The sequence below is a fragment of the Venturia canescens genome, chromosome 9 (assembly GCF_019457755.1).
Source record: "Venturia canescens isolate UGA chromosome 9, ASM1945775v1, whole genome shotgun sequence".
NCBI classification, from domain to species: domain Eukaryota; kingdom Metazoa; phylum Arthropoda; class Insecta; order Hymenoptera; family Ichneumonidae; genus Venturia; species Venturia canescens.
The window spans coordinates 15,894,428-15,909,581 of NC_057429.1; the positions used below are offsets into that span (position 1 = coordinate 15,894,428).

Below are 15,154 nucleotides of genomic sequence, written 5' to 3' on the forward strand. Positions count from 1 at the left end.
TTATGTCAAAAATCACATTAGAGAGCGCAAAGGGAAAACAAAAGGAAATGGATCAAGGAATAAGTGTTAATAAAAAGACAGAAGGCTATGACATAATGAAATTTGAGGTTATACGAGTGCTCATTACCAATTTCGTTCAATATTTAAGGTATAACTGGATGGATAGGCTCGACCAAAAATTATATCTGATCGGAATTTCCGTACTTCGTGATGCAATAAAAATCTGAAAAAATTCAGCAACATTTGGAAAGTTATGAACTACAATTATCAATAATAGTATTGCCCAAAAGTTATTAATAAATTGTTTAAATAAATAATTTTTTAACAATATTACAGTAAACCCCTGTTTTTTTTTTTTACGAATCGAATGTGCGCATTTTTCTGAATGCTCATGATTTTTTTCAGAATTTTCGTGGATTTTCGAAATTCCCTTTTTTAAATTTTTTAAGTGGCTCTATTTGTACATTTTTGATCCAGTAACCTTGAGACTTTTCAAAACTGATGGTAAATATGTCTTCTAAAACATATCCAAAATTCAAATTTTTAAAAATTTTTTTCAAAATTTTTTCAAGAAATTTCAAAAATCCACGAAAATTCTGAAAAAATTCATGAGCATTCGAAAAAATACACATATTTCATTCGTAAAAAAAAACAATAGGTCATCGCAAAATTATTGAATAATTAATTGTTTAAACAATTTGTTATTTGGGAAATATTATTATTGATAATTGTTGTTCATAGCTTTCCAAATGTTGTTGAATTTTTTCAGATCTTTATTGCATCACGAAGTACGGAAATTCCAATCAGATATAATTTTTGGTCGAGCCTATCCATCCAGTTATACCTTAATATAATATATCTTTATTACGAGTAAGACAATCGTCTCGAATTTTTTCCAAACCTTCATTTTATACTTCATTGTTATCGTGTACGTTTTTCAAAAGCTTCGTAAGAAGCGTTCATTCGTTAAGTGGATCTTATGCTTTTCTTCATATTTAAGGAGGGTGGATCACGAAATCAAAATAATCAGAATTTGATCAAATTCGTTGGTAACATTCTTTGGCATCAAGTGTACAAATACAATATATTTCAAATTTTTTTACCACATGATTATCGAACAATTGAGCGTTAAATCGAAGTTCTCATGCACGAGATGTATAACTCTATGTATGTAAACTCTGCTTATACACGTGAACTTTAGTGTTCAATTATTCTCGAGCTGTGTGGTAGAAAAATCTAAAAAAATGTATATTGTCTTATATATTTTTAAAGAATATATATTTACCAAATTTTATTAAATTCTTATCATTTTGAAATTCTTTATATTTTCAACATGGTTAAACATGGCAACATTGTATCGTCGCGATCCACCCTCCTTAAAGACGTCTGTCTAAATAACCAACAAGACGAAGCCTTTAAAATTTGGTACGTGTGTCAGTCGACTACCCGTTTAAACTCTGTGCAAATTTCAAGACTTTTTTAATGAAATCGTTTCGTGTATGAACTACCTTAATTATTTTCCACCTAAACATTTTTCATTCGTGAAAAAAATCGTTTTGTTACAGATCTGGCACAAACAGTGTTTCAAGTGTCAGGGATGCGGTATGACACTCAACATGAGGACTTATAAAGGTTTCAACAAACAACCCTTCTGCGAGGCGTAAGTTGAGCTTTGAATATTGGAAATGAATCTAATGCGAAAATCATGAAGCTCCACGTTCAAGCATTCGTACATTTTTTTTCATTCACCTTCTATGTACAAGCTAGTTTATTAAATATACTTGAAAAAAGTTGGTCTCCGGAAGAACGCTCGTATCTTTATATTGTTCTAACGTCCCTTGACAAAGCGAGATTAACGTCACGTCACCGTTAATTTCGTGTCCTGGACGAAAATTAAGCCGCCGAATAAAGTCTTGCTGCTATTCGAGTCAGAACACGAAAGTTCTGCTCAATGGACGCGCATGACGATTTATTACTGGCCGGAGAGAGCCGAGGGGTTAGCGCGTTTAAGTCATGTAGCGCTTGCCCGTGATAATCTCACCACAGCGTCACAAACAAATAAAACAACATTTTTTGTGATTTTTTTTGCATTTTTTTATGTCTTCACCTGATTGCAGGACGGACTAGTTTTTCTTAATTGTATTTTCGATCGAAATTATGCGTCTTACTTTATTTTTAGATTGAACTAGTTTAGCTCCATTGTCAAGCCAAAACAGTTTTTTTTCTTCCAGTTTTTTTCTGATTTTATTTTCGATCAAATTTGTCCGTAATACTAAATTTTCAACAGAGTGGACGACGTTGAAGTTTGCGACGTTGGAGCTCAACGAAATGAACGATAAAAACATTTGTAAATAACCGACTTTTGATTTCACGAAGTATCGGTGCAGCTTGGAAAACCACGAATTGAAAATTTGGCAGGAAAGGAAATAGGAGAATTACTGGAATTATTGGAGGCTTTTTTTTACATCATTTCGTTAGACTCCAACGTTGCAAACTTCAGCGTCATACAGACTGGCTTATTTGCTCGGTCTTCAAGCCAAAATAGTTTTTCTCAGGCTAAATTGGGACGAATTTGTAAAAAATACTTTTGCCTTAGCACCAGTTTTTCCGAATGTTATAATTATTGTTTGTCCTTCTCGAGTACGACGCTGAAGTTTGCAACGTTGGAGTTCAACGAAATGAACGAAAAAAAAATTTACAATTCATTATTTTTTTATTTCACGAATGATTGATGTGGCTTGAAAAATGATGAATTGGAAATTCGGCAGGGAACAAAATTGGAGATTTACTGGAATTATTTGAGAGTTTTTTTAGACCATTTCGTTGGACTCCGACGTTGGAAACTTCAGCGTCATTTCTCGAGTAAAAAAGCTGCGATCAGAAGCGAGCGATATATCGTCACGCGGTGTTTCTCGTTCTTACTATTTATTTTTCCCCCGTCCCCGTTCGATTTCTCTTCGCATTTTCTTTGTTACTTCTTCGTCGACCTTCCCATGTAAGTCCAAGGAGAGATCGAGCCGACTATTTCGTCACTGTTTTGTTATAATCTCTCGAGCACTCGTGCTTACAGCTGCACCGATGTAAACGCGCGCAAGTCTCTCGTGTTGATTGTACCGTCCTCGTGCTCCGGACACACAAACATGAGTTACGCAATTCCAGACTTTTGCGAATTGCGCGCCACTTTCCTCGATCTTCGTGAACTCTGCCACTCGAGTCGATCAGCTTCGCTCTCTTTCCTTCCTCGTTGGCGCTGGATCGTGCAGCTTGAATAGGTTCATTCTCATCAATGAAGCTCTGAGAACGAGCAATGCTCGTGAGGATTTGCTGATTTCGAAAAAAATCTTTTCGTTCGTATCCTTCGAACTGGCACGTTTATCGCAGCGATTTCGAAATGTCGGCTCTCAAAATATGCCAGCTGTTAACACAGGCGATAAGATTTTCGTACTTCTCTTCGTCGTTATCCAATATAACAGAATCTCCGACAACGTAACTATGAAAACTTCGAATGAGAGAATCCATTTCCTCGATAAAAATACTTCGCGAGTAACTGATGTGTAGTTAAATATAAACGAGATTATCGCTTCGGTTTTCCCCGGAGCAATTTTCGATGAATCTTCTCGCCCACTTCTGTTCACTGGAAATTCTACGGCCACCGGATTTCTTTTATACGCAGTGTCCCGAAGGCGAGGATGTATCGCTCGTCACACTGAAGTTTGCAACGTTGTAGTCCGACGAAACGATTTTTAAAAAATCTCTCAAATCATTCCAGTAAATCTTCAACATTGTTTTCCTGTCAAATTTGAAATTTTTAGTTTTTCAACCTACACCAATGATTCGTGAAATGAATAATTGCTGAATTACAAATCTTTTTTTCGTTCACTTCGTTGACCGTTGAACTCTAACGTTGCAAACTTCAGCGTCGTTATCGTTCAATACTCGGTGAGAAAAAGAGTCACTCGAACAACGAGCCATGGAATATTACGGGGTGCTAATGAAATATTCATCTTCACAAGGTTAAACATCGTTAAGGAAGTTCATCTGGTACTGATGAGTCAGTCAAAAGAAAAATTATTACGACTAGCGTAGTCTATACAGCTGTTTTTGACAGAATTTTTCACCCGCGTTCATGTCATAATCAGTGTTCAAACGTTTGGCGTCATTAAAACATGCCAAAAATGTCTAAAAAAACAAGTTTTTATTAATTACATCAATATTTTCTGACCCGTCCTTCAAATTTCATCGGAAGTCCCCGCAGTGCGAGTTGCGTGGATCGGAAAACGTAGTCTCCGGTTTAAAAAAGCGTGCGGTTGCAACGTTGCCATTTTTCGATAAAAAAATCATTAATTGCGAGCTTTATAAGTATTTAATGGATTTTGTGAATCTGTAAAAATACTCCTCAGATATTTTTCTGTCACTTGTGGAAGTTTGTGCAAGAACTTTTTGTCAGTGTCTGCAAATTTTGTATACAAAGACGGGAAAACCACTGAAACCTGTAAGAGACCGTGTTAATTTGGAGAAATCGTTTTAATTTTTTTCTCACGAACAAAGAATCCTTGGGCCTTGAAATTTTGAGATGACATTTTTTTATTATTCGTAACTGTATTCAAATTTTTTATCGAAATCTCTTTGTTGATTCGATTACCAGACGAACTTCCTTAAACGAATTGAAAATTTTTAGATCAAACTGCAGATTTTTTCTCCCCGAAGTTGAACGAAGCAGTTGAAGAAGAAAACTCATTCAATAACATCGACTTTTATCGAATCAACATTTTTTTTTCTCAGTCAGTCTCACGAACAAACTCCGGAAAAACTCGAGAGTTCATCATACTTTGGGATCGCAACGGTTCATTTGCACACTTTCCATTATCACAAAAATCATCACCCATAATAGAAACGAATTCAACGAATTCGTCAAGTTCGTACTTCAATACGATTGGAAAAAAGTTGAAAAAACTCGCTTTTCTTTAAGACAATATTTCAAAACAAATTTCGGAGATTTCGAAAAAAGAATATTCCCTCCTCTCCTCGATGAAAACATCCTTAATAAAAAACTCGATTTTCCCGTTGAGCTCGCCCGCTCGGAACGCGACACCCTGTAAATGTCAGTTTTACGAATAGACCGAAACCGATGCCCCTCCCCGCTCTCTTCCATTTTTCTCAATTCGTTCTCGCGAGCACGATAGCCGTCCTATTATTGGACTCCGGGTAGACATGTTTCCCCTGCCGTGTCCCTTCTCTCTTACAAACGAAATTGCTCCCTTTAACTTCCTGACGTTCTCGAGTTCTGACTTCATTCATGCGGTCATTCATCCTCTCTCAGAACTTGCTCACATTTTATTTGAATCACTCGATATTTTATGTGAGAAAGAAATCCCCGGAGGAAACTCGACGATGCTGAAATTTGCACGTTGGAGGGCAACGAAATGTTGGAGAAAAGAGAACATTTTAAATTTTTCATTCCACGAATATTTTTCTGGATTGAAAAATGAAAAATTGCAAATAAGAGAGAACAAAAATGGGAGAATTTCGAGTTTATTTTTCCTTCGCTTCATTGCACTTTGACGTCGCAAAGTCTACAGCGTCGCGACAATCGTAAAATCGGTTTTAAACGGAAAAAAATTACCGATGAAAATGTGGGAACGAAAGCTTCAGAGTCGAGCTCTGAGAGCGAGGTTCGTGATTTTTAAAAATTCATTTGGAAAAACTTATTGGGACATATAAAATATTCCGGTAAAATTTTTTTTCCAGTATTTTGTTGATTCGTGGTCGGCAGACTTTTGAGATTGAGTCGTGAGCAGTTTTTCAATGAGCCAAACCGGCCAGTCTCTTTGTTTGGTTTTCCGGTTAAAACCGAAATGTTCTCGGTTCCCGACGAAAAATCGTCGTTGTTTAGAGTTTTATAATCTCTGTGAGGAGCACATTCGACAAAACTCTCGTCTCCGTTCATCGCGACGAGTTTCGTTTAATTGGTCCTGGCAAGAGGCGTTTGTTACTTTGTGATTAAGAGTCAGAGCACGTCCTGCCTCGATGACACACGAGGCAACTCATTTGACGCTGATGAGACACTCGCGGACACGCGTTCGCCACGCACTCAACGCGAACGTCCTGCTCTCCCTTCTCCTCATCTCATTAATAATCTTTGGAAAATTTGATCGACAACGACTGTGCCGGGGATCACTAAACTGAAATTTTTTTCAGGAAAATATTTCGTTGCGTTCCAAATATGTGAATTTCCATTTAATTCAGAATGAAACAAAATCCAAATTCTTGCTGGCATTCGTACACGTTCGTGGCTCGCGTCTTTTCCCTGACGCGTCAGCATTTCCCGTGAATCTGATCGCACGGTCGCGGAAATCTGAGTCATTCTTATAATTATAACCGGCCATTAATGAGATCTTGGCTATCGAGCTCTTCCGCTTTCTCTTCTTCATCGAATTTTCATTTTGTGCTTGTCAAGAGAGCATTGAATTGGAGAATCGAAAAATCAACTGACAGAGCCTTTTTTTAATCGGTCAAACTGTGTCAAAGAATTTCGATTTCGAATTTCATATACCAACTGATCCATCCTCTTAAGAGAACCAACTTCTGGCCCTGTAAATTGTAGCAGAACGATGGGTTGTCGGAGAGACGGTCGCCGCGCAAGATGCAACGACAATAAAAAAAGCTCGCGTCACACCGAGCAACGCTTCACATTTCATGGACTGCTATGCATAAGATCGTGCCTCGGACAGTTTCAAGTGTCGATTCCTGCGATCTGCGATTATCTATTCATTATTTTCTGATTGTGCTAGAAAGAGAATTGACTCGGGTACATATTTGGCTTGTAAGTTTTACTATAAATTCGGTGATAATTGACTTTTCACGATTTCTCGTGTCCAAGCATCGATCGAAAGCACAGAAACCGATTTTTCAAACTTTTCGATGTAAAAACGTTTAAAAAGTAATCAATGCATGAAAATACCACGACGAATAGTTTGCATTACTTTAGTGTTCCCGTTGCAATTCCTCGAGGGGGGTACGAATGAGATTTGAAGTTGTAGATTTTTCTTGTTTCGTTGACGTTTCATCTCTCCGATGCCAAATTCCCTTTTCTCCTTTCCGAAGCTCAAATCCGTTGCACTTGATGCATTAACGGGGGCGTATCGGATGCGTTGAATTATTCAGCGTCCGATTAATGCGCCTGCAGCGTCATTTCTATGTGCTCCACACACACTGACGCTCACACGACGAAATACATATTAATAATATTTACAATACGCACAGAGGTCGCAAGACACGTTTTCATGCGCATACGGGTTCGCCACGATCACGCCCACACGTCTCGAACCCTGATAGCAATTGCTTACAATAAAAAACTTGCCCGCGGCTATATATGATTAAATGTTCTCGCGAGAGAACGCACAGCTTGGATTTCATTCTTCGGCCAACTCTTTCTGTCCTTGTCTCTTCCGAGGCATCGAAATGAGTTTCATTTTCCAAGGAGTTTCAGGCTCAAATTCAAACGCGTTCTTTTACCGCCGATAAAAAATATCGAAATTTTTATATTTGTTCAACAAAACAGAATGAATATTCGATTCAATTGATTCTGTGGAGAGAATCTCAACGAGAGTTCATGGAATTTGACTAGATTTTCCTTCGTACTTATAATATTCGCACTTATAATATTATTTAGAATTAGGATAATAAAAAAAACTCTTGTTTTAGTAACGAGAAAAAATATCAGAGTTAGTTCGCTTCGAGATATCATTCATTGCACACGCAACATTATCAAGTTAAGAAAAAGCTAAAAAGTTTTTATTAATATTCGTTTTTAATATCATCGACTCTACGCAAATTCACTCAAATATTATTTTTATGACAAGTTCAACAGAAATTTTGATAAAAAACGACAACTTCGAAAGTCCATAGGAATCGAGAATCATTTCCTCGTCGTAACCACTAACGAGTCCAGGCAGAATAACAACCACCCACTTTACGCCTCTACTCGAAAAAAAACTACGACGCTGAAGTTTGCAACGTTGGAGTCCAACGAAATGAACGAAAAAAACATTTGTAATTCACCAATTTTTGACGTAACCAAGTATCAGTGCAGATTGAAAAACTACGAATTGCGAATTCGACAAGAAATGAAATTGGAGAATTACTCGAATTATTGGAGATTTTTTTTTAATCATTTCGTTGGACTCCAACGTTGCAAACTTCAACGTCATGAAAAACTCTGCTTCTAATATCTTTACTCCGAAATTCATAACAACTCGACGTCTACTCGTGATGAGATTGTTCTGAAATCATCATGAGTAGAGATATTCGGGATTAAATATCACATCGGAGTAGATATGTTAAGGAGGATAGACGTTCTCTTCGCAGTTATCAAGGAGGGTGGCTAGCGACGATACAATGTCGCCATGCTAAACCATGTTAAATATATTAAAAATTTCAAAATGATAAGAATTTCATAAAATTTGGTAAATATATAAAACAATATACATTTTTTTAGATTTTTCTACCACACAGCTCTCGAGTAATTGAACACTAAAGTTCACGTGTATAAGCACAGAGTTTACATATATACAGTTATACATCTCGTGAATAAGAACTTCGATTTAGGCTCAATTGTTCGATAGCCATGTGGTAAAAAAATTAAAAAAAAATTGTATTTGTACACTTGATGCCAAAGAATGTTATCATCAAATTTTATAAAATTCTGGTTATTTTGATTTCGTGATCCACCCTCCTTAAACTTCTGGTGAAATATGCCGAATTTTAAATTCATTAACTTGAAATAATAAAATCTAATTGATCTATAAACATCGCTTGAACTTCCTCAATTTACAAAAGCTAACTTCGCGAAGTGAACAGATTCAAAATCATGAAAATTTACACGATCAGACAAAGCTCATTCTTAACCCTGATTTATGACTAAAAGAATTTTCACTGACTGCACATGTGTGTGTGTGTGTGTGTTCAGCCTTGAAAAGAGACGGAGCACTCGCGCTCTTGTTTAATATGGAATTAACGAAGAGGCTCCGGGTCGGAAACTCCTTGTCCTCGATCCATCGTCGAGACAAGTGTTTCCCGTCGCGGAATTCGAGCCGAGGAGTACACACGAGTAATATTTTAATTTCGTATCGCATCGAGAGTATCTCGATTCACTGAGTCACCTGTTTATATGAAGATTGACAGTGAATGGGCCAGAATCTTAAAGAGAACAAAAAAAAAAGTCAGCAAAAAGTCACGAGTCGTCTTCGGAGCCGATAGTTTGGTTTTCTTCAAAAACATCTCGTTATTTTTTCAAAAAAATGCCCCGCAGTGTCGACTTATTTTTTTAAACTCACTCGCAGATTCTCTATTTCTCAGATCACTCGTAAGAATGCCATCATCCCTTCGGCACGGAATGTCCGTTGCGTTCCGGAGCCCGGTGTGTGTGTGTGCTTCTGTGTATAAAATCATATTACGTGTGTATTCAACGAGGGGCTTCCGGATTCGCTACCAACGTCAATCGCACAGACCGCAAAGCAAACAAAAAAGCGTAGAAAATATGCCGACATGTGCAGCAAAGCTCTGAAGCCAAACGCGAGCTGTTTTACCTCGAGTATTAAAACGCTCGCGGAATCACGTCGATGGCTTTTACATTCCGGCCTTTTTTCAACGTTTTAACTGAGAAAATATAACGCTGTCGTTTTCCTCGAGGTCGTTGCACTAAAAACATCATTTTTCCTCCATCCGATCTCTGAACGATCAGGACACGTGGCTTTTCAACTAATCGGTAAATACGCGAACAAGCAGGATACGTTGATCAATGAACTTGAGCGCAAACGAATCATCGCTCGGACGAAACTTCGCTGAAATCAGTTGACTCTTGCGAATTCCTGGAAACACAATGTTTTCGGATAATTTATAAACTTAAATTATTCCACAATTTAGCATAAAAATGATGCTGCTTGATGCGTTTTTCTTCGACGTTACGCAACGAATCTTTAGCACAGCGAGTGGGCCCAAGACGGATATAAAAACAATGAGAAATAGCGAGAGAGAGAAGGAACTCAGTGTCGGGCAATAACACGAGCCTCGCGCAGTAGTGCGTAAACGTTGCCCCCCCTCCCCATGGCCCCTCCTCGTGTGGAAAACGAACTCGTGACACACATCTCGATTACAGAGGTGAGCGTGGCGAGTCTGAACTTACTCGGCTTACCTCGGCGAGCTATTTCTCACAGTTAAAAAATTCCACGAGGCCCGAGTTCCTGCACGACGAAAATATATTGAGTTTTCAGATGATAATTATTTTGCTTTGAGGTATTTTGATCGCGGTCACCGAACAGGATTTTTTCTCAATTCTTCCAATCAGCATGTTTGGTCGGTGCAGGCGAATCGAACTTTTGGTATAACTGACGGAAATCACGGGAATCAGAAATTTTTAGTTTTCGAATATTTTCTCCAGTACTTTTACAGAAATGTGTAATTTATAGCTCGTTCTTGAGGATTTTCGGAAGGAAAACGCCATAAAAAGGATTCCGCGATGATTCACGACCGATATAATAAATTTTTCATTAAGGTAGTTCATGTACGGAACGATTTTCTTGAGAAAGACTTCCATAGAACGAATGAACGCTTCTTACGAAGCTTATGAAAAAGTACACAATAATAATGAAGTGCATAATGAAGGTCTGGGAAAAAATTCGAGACGATTGTCTTACTGGTAATACAGACATATTACGTTGAAGATTGAACGAAATTGGTACGACGCTGAAGTTTGCAACGTTGGACTTGAACGAAGTGAACGAAAAAAAGATTTATAATTCATTATTTTTTTATTTCACGAATTATTGATGTGGCTTGAAAAATGACGAATTGGAAACTCGGCAGGGAACAAGATTGGAGATTTACTGGAATTATTTGAGAGTTTTTTTAGACCATTTCGTTGGACTCCAACGTTGGAAACTTCAGCGTCATGAAATTGGTAACGAGCACTCGTAAGTTCACACTTGCACGACGCTGAAGTTTGCAACGTTGGAGTCCAACGAAAATAACATTTGTAATTCACCAATTTTTTATTTCACGAATCATTACAGTGTAGAATGAAAAACTACGAATTGCGAATTACGCAGGTAACTAAATTGGAGAATTACTGGAATTGTTGGAAAGTTTTTTCAGATCATTTCGTTGGACTCCAACGTTGCGAACTTCGGTGTCATACATTTGCTTATTTCGGCATTTTGTTTCTTCTTGGCTTGGGCCAATCCTGTCATGGCCTTCTGTCTTTTTATTAACTCTTTTTTCTCGATCGATTTCCCGTTGCGTTTCATTCATAACGAATGAAATTCAAAGCCTTGTAATTTCATTCGTCAAAAAATAAGATGTAAAAATTTATTTACCATTTCGAATAAATAACTCTGACATTAATTTAGAGTGATAATATTTTTAATTGGGAATTAAAAATCGACCCAATTCGGACACCCTTAAAATACGATCCCACGGGCATGATCCACCTTAATTTTTGAAATTTAAGTGTATTTCTAGAGTAATAGAAAAATTGATGTTCATAATATCTTTGTAATTTTGTAATTTTCATCGATAAAATGTTTCCTTGAGAATGTGCAGGTCAAAATTGTTTTCTCTTCCAAAATAAATTGAAACATAATTCGATCATTATTCAGTTGAAATCGAATTAAGAAAACGTTGGACACGATAACGAAAATATATTAAATAAAGTGACTCTTTTCGCAGGCACATACCAAAGGCAAAGGCAACGACAATGGCTGAGACACCGGAACTCAAGCGCATTGCCGAAAACACGAAGATCCAGTCTAACGTTAAGTATCACGCCGAATTCGAGAAGGCGAAGGGTAAATTCACTCAAGTTGCTGACGATCCCGAAACACTTAGGATCAAGCAAAACAGCAAGATTATATCGAACGTAGCTTATCACGGTGAGCTGCAGAAAAAAGCGATAATGGAACAGAAAAGAACGATGACAGGAGAAAACGGCGAACAGATCGGTAAGACACTCGATTATTGTGCTCTTATTTTTCAACATTTTTTCAAACTTACAGACCCTTTTCACTTTTCATTTATGTTGTGTATCAAATTGAATAAATAACTGCTTAGAGCTTCCGATTCGCCAGTATGTAAAAACCTGTTGACCTTTTTCACGCACTCGTAAAACACACATTTTTCGTTACATATGTCAAAATGTGCGTAAAAATAACACGAAACCGTTGATAACCATTTTGTGTAACACGTTAACGTGCCAATTTCCTTTAGGAAATAAGCCATTGGTCTTTCCCTTTTTTTTGTTCACCAAACGCATTTGCACCTTTGAAAATACAAGAATTTTCAAAAATATCTCCAAAAATCGAGTAATTTTTCAACCCATTAAGGTATTCCTTTCACGAACTCGAATATTCTACAAACAACTGACTTTTGCGAATAGATTTGCGAAATTTCAGGTCAGGTTAACGAACACTTAATGAAGAGTAAAAATTTCAAAAATCGTGAAACTTATTCCACCATGACCAAATTTCTATTCAATAATTCATATATTAAATAACGTAAGGAATCCATAGCGACGATAAAAATAAAGGGTTATCGAATGCTTAATCTGAGAAGTTTCGAGTGCCTGAATTTGCGCCACCAGAAAAAACGCTCATGCGAAAGGAATACCTTAAACTCTCAAATATTAGCTCTGAATGTGAAATCGTCAATTGGGTCGATATCGAGAGTTCGGTAGTCGCGAAAAAACAGAAAAAATCAACGAATTTTTTTGAAAAAGTATTTTTCGAAAATCGTATTGTTTTTAGTAATTATTATGGTTCAGAAAACCCGAAAATTCCTTTCACATTTAATTTTATTTTGGTTATAATTATATCGTTGTAATGAAATCCCATCGCTATTCGATGCATTTGAGACGCACACGTCGAGCTTTGTGTTGCTTTGTGTTGCTTAGAGTACGTAGAGTACACGGACGGTACGATTGCACCGACGGCTACGAGTGTAAACGCGAATCTCGTCCCAGCGAGAACGGCGAGTCCGTTGCCGGTGACGACACCGGCAGCGATACAGAGAGCACCCGGTAGAATCGCTGATTACGATCCCCTTACCGAGGCAAGACCGAGTCCTTATTCCGCTAGGCAGGCGGCCACGACCGTTATTTACACGAGTGACAAGGGTGCAGGTAAGAATACAATTTTCCAAAAAACAAGAGAAAAATCCGCCACGTTGAGCCGAAATAGTTGTCCTGCTTGAGAAAGGCGATTGAATTGTCCGATTGGAATGTTTGTAAATTTCAAATTTTTCATTTTTTTGAGACTCGTGGACAAAAGAAAAAAACGTTCACCTTGTCAATAAAAAAAAATAAAAATTCGTCCCTTTCTGTCTTCTAATTATAAATTTGTTGTTTTAAATTTGAAAATATTGTAACGAAACGATTGAATCGGTGATTTTGTTGATCGTTAGCCAGCAAACGGACTGAAGAAATACTTTCGAGTGTCGTTCACGCGCACCCATGTTGAATAAGCTCGTTTAAAAAAAAAAGATAAAAAATAGTCGACCACATTCTTCTTTTTGCGCTTCTGTACATTTTGTAAATTCAGTCGTTTTGACCGCTTAAGAAAGAGCCAGTCACGCGTACTCGTAAACTGAGCTCCGATTCCTTCGCCACCAACGAGGCTGGACCCGCTTCGTAGACACCTGGACAAACACATTGATGGGTGACGGCGACACTGTAGGGAAAAATATCGATATTTTTGGGATTTAAATGATTTAACGTGGGGCTTGAGCGCGGAGTTTTATTTGATTTTTCATTTGAATTTCTTGAAAAAGAATTTACGAAACTGCACATTTTAATGAACTTGTTTTTTTTTCTTGAATTTCTAATCAACAATTCCTACAGAAAAATCATTATTGTGAACTATTTTTCGAATTTATAACTGCCAAAAATGAATTTTTCATCACCATTTTATCGTTTTACATCTGCTTGTTCCGGAGATATGAAAAGATAAAGAAAATGTTGAAAAAAAAACTTACAAATCGAGCCAGTCTGGTGTTTGGGCCTTAATTTTGTGATGTCAGCATCAACATTAAAGTTTTTCCTCTGCATCGACGGTGGTTCACGTTTCCCTCCTTTTTCAACTGTTGCTTCGGGAACGGTGCGGGTTTTTGTCACCAAAAAAATTTCAAGTGGAAAATGTTTACTCATCCATAACACCTCGTCATTTCGCGAACGATTGTTCAGCAAATGAGATTTTTTATGATTTTTGACTGAATGTCCGCAGTGACGAATCCACCCACGAGAAAGATCGGATCAGTTGCCGACATAGATCCGGTTAACGAGTATTACGGCTCGTTGACACCTGCCACGAACAACAATCACGTACCTCAGCATCAACCGCCTCCACCACCAGCGAATAATCTGGTAAGATTTTTCTCGTTGGATCACAGTTCAGGCTGGTCAACAGGCGTAACTCCGTTGACGTTAACGTCGTCTAATTTTTTAGTTTCTTCGGCCTTTCAATTCGTTGGGTCAAAAATACATGCGAATTACAAACAAATATATTGAAAGATTAACACGGATCTGAAATGAACTAAAATTAATGTTATCTTTTATTTCAATTGAAGTTTCTTTACTTTCTTTTGTTTTTTTTTCTAGTTTCCTCGATTTTTATTCATACTCCACGATTTTATTCGTTTTTCATTTCTTTCATTGATGTTTCTCGATTTTTTGTTTTTAATTGTTGTTGTTTTCGATTTTGTATGATTTTACATCCACACGATTCCTTTTCCTCGCTCAGAGTTGTTGGCAATGCTCACAAAGTAAAGGAATTTATATAGCTTGAGTCGACATTTTCCGATGCTTTCCCCTGAATCCTTTGTGAAACGTAAAATCCTCTTTTTCATAGCAAAATAAATATAAAAATAAAAAAGTGTTAGTTATTTGAATTTATTTTGTAGAAATAATGCCATCACAGTATGAAATGGCTAATCAAGTTCGGTCAGTCGAAAAATAGCAGAAGTGAATATTTTCAAATTTTCAACTATTTTTGTTCGTTTTCTCATTAATCGATTCATCAAGTAGCGTTTAAAATATTCAATTGCTAAATTCTCTTGACGAGCGCATTTTTTCCTCAGTTATTCCTTTATTGTTTTCGTCCGTTTTATA

At 37.2% G+C, this 15,154-nt stretch overlaps 1 protein-coding gene across 1 annotated transcript in view; it reads left to right on the plus strand.

The window, feature by feature from the left end:
- Positions 1-15,154, plus strand: part of LOC122416472 (LIM and SH3 domain protein F42H10.3) — a 29,053-nt gene that overhangs the window by 10,423 nt on the left and 3,476 nt on the right. The window contains exons 2-5 of the mRNA XM_043429465.1: positions 1,566-1,660; positions 11,725-11,996; positions 12,944-13,171; positions 14,271-14,410. Of these exons, the coding sequence (XP_043285400.1) occupies positions 1,566-1,660; positions 11,725-11,996; positions 12,944-13,171; positions 14,271-14,410 (735 nt within the window). The remainder of the gene's footprint in view (positions 1-1,565; positions 1,661-11,724; positions 11,997-12,943; positions 13,172-14,270; positions 14,411-15,154) is intronic.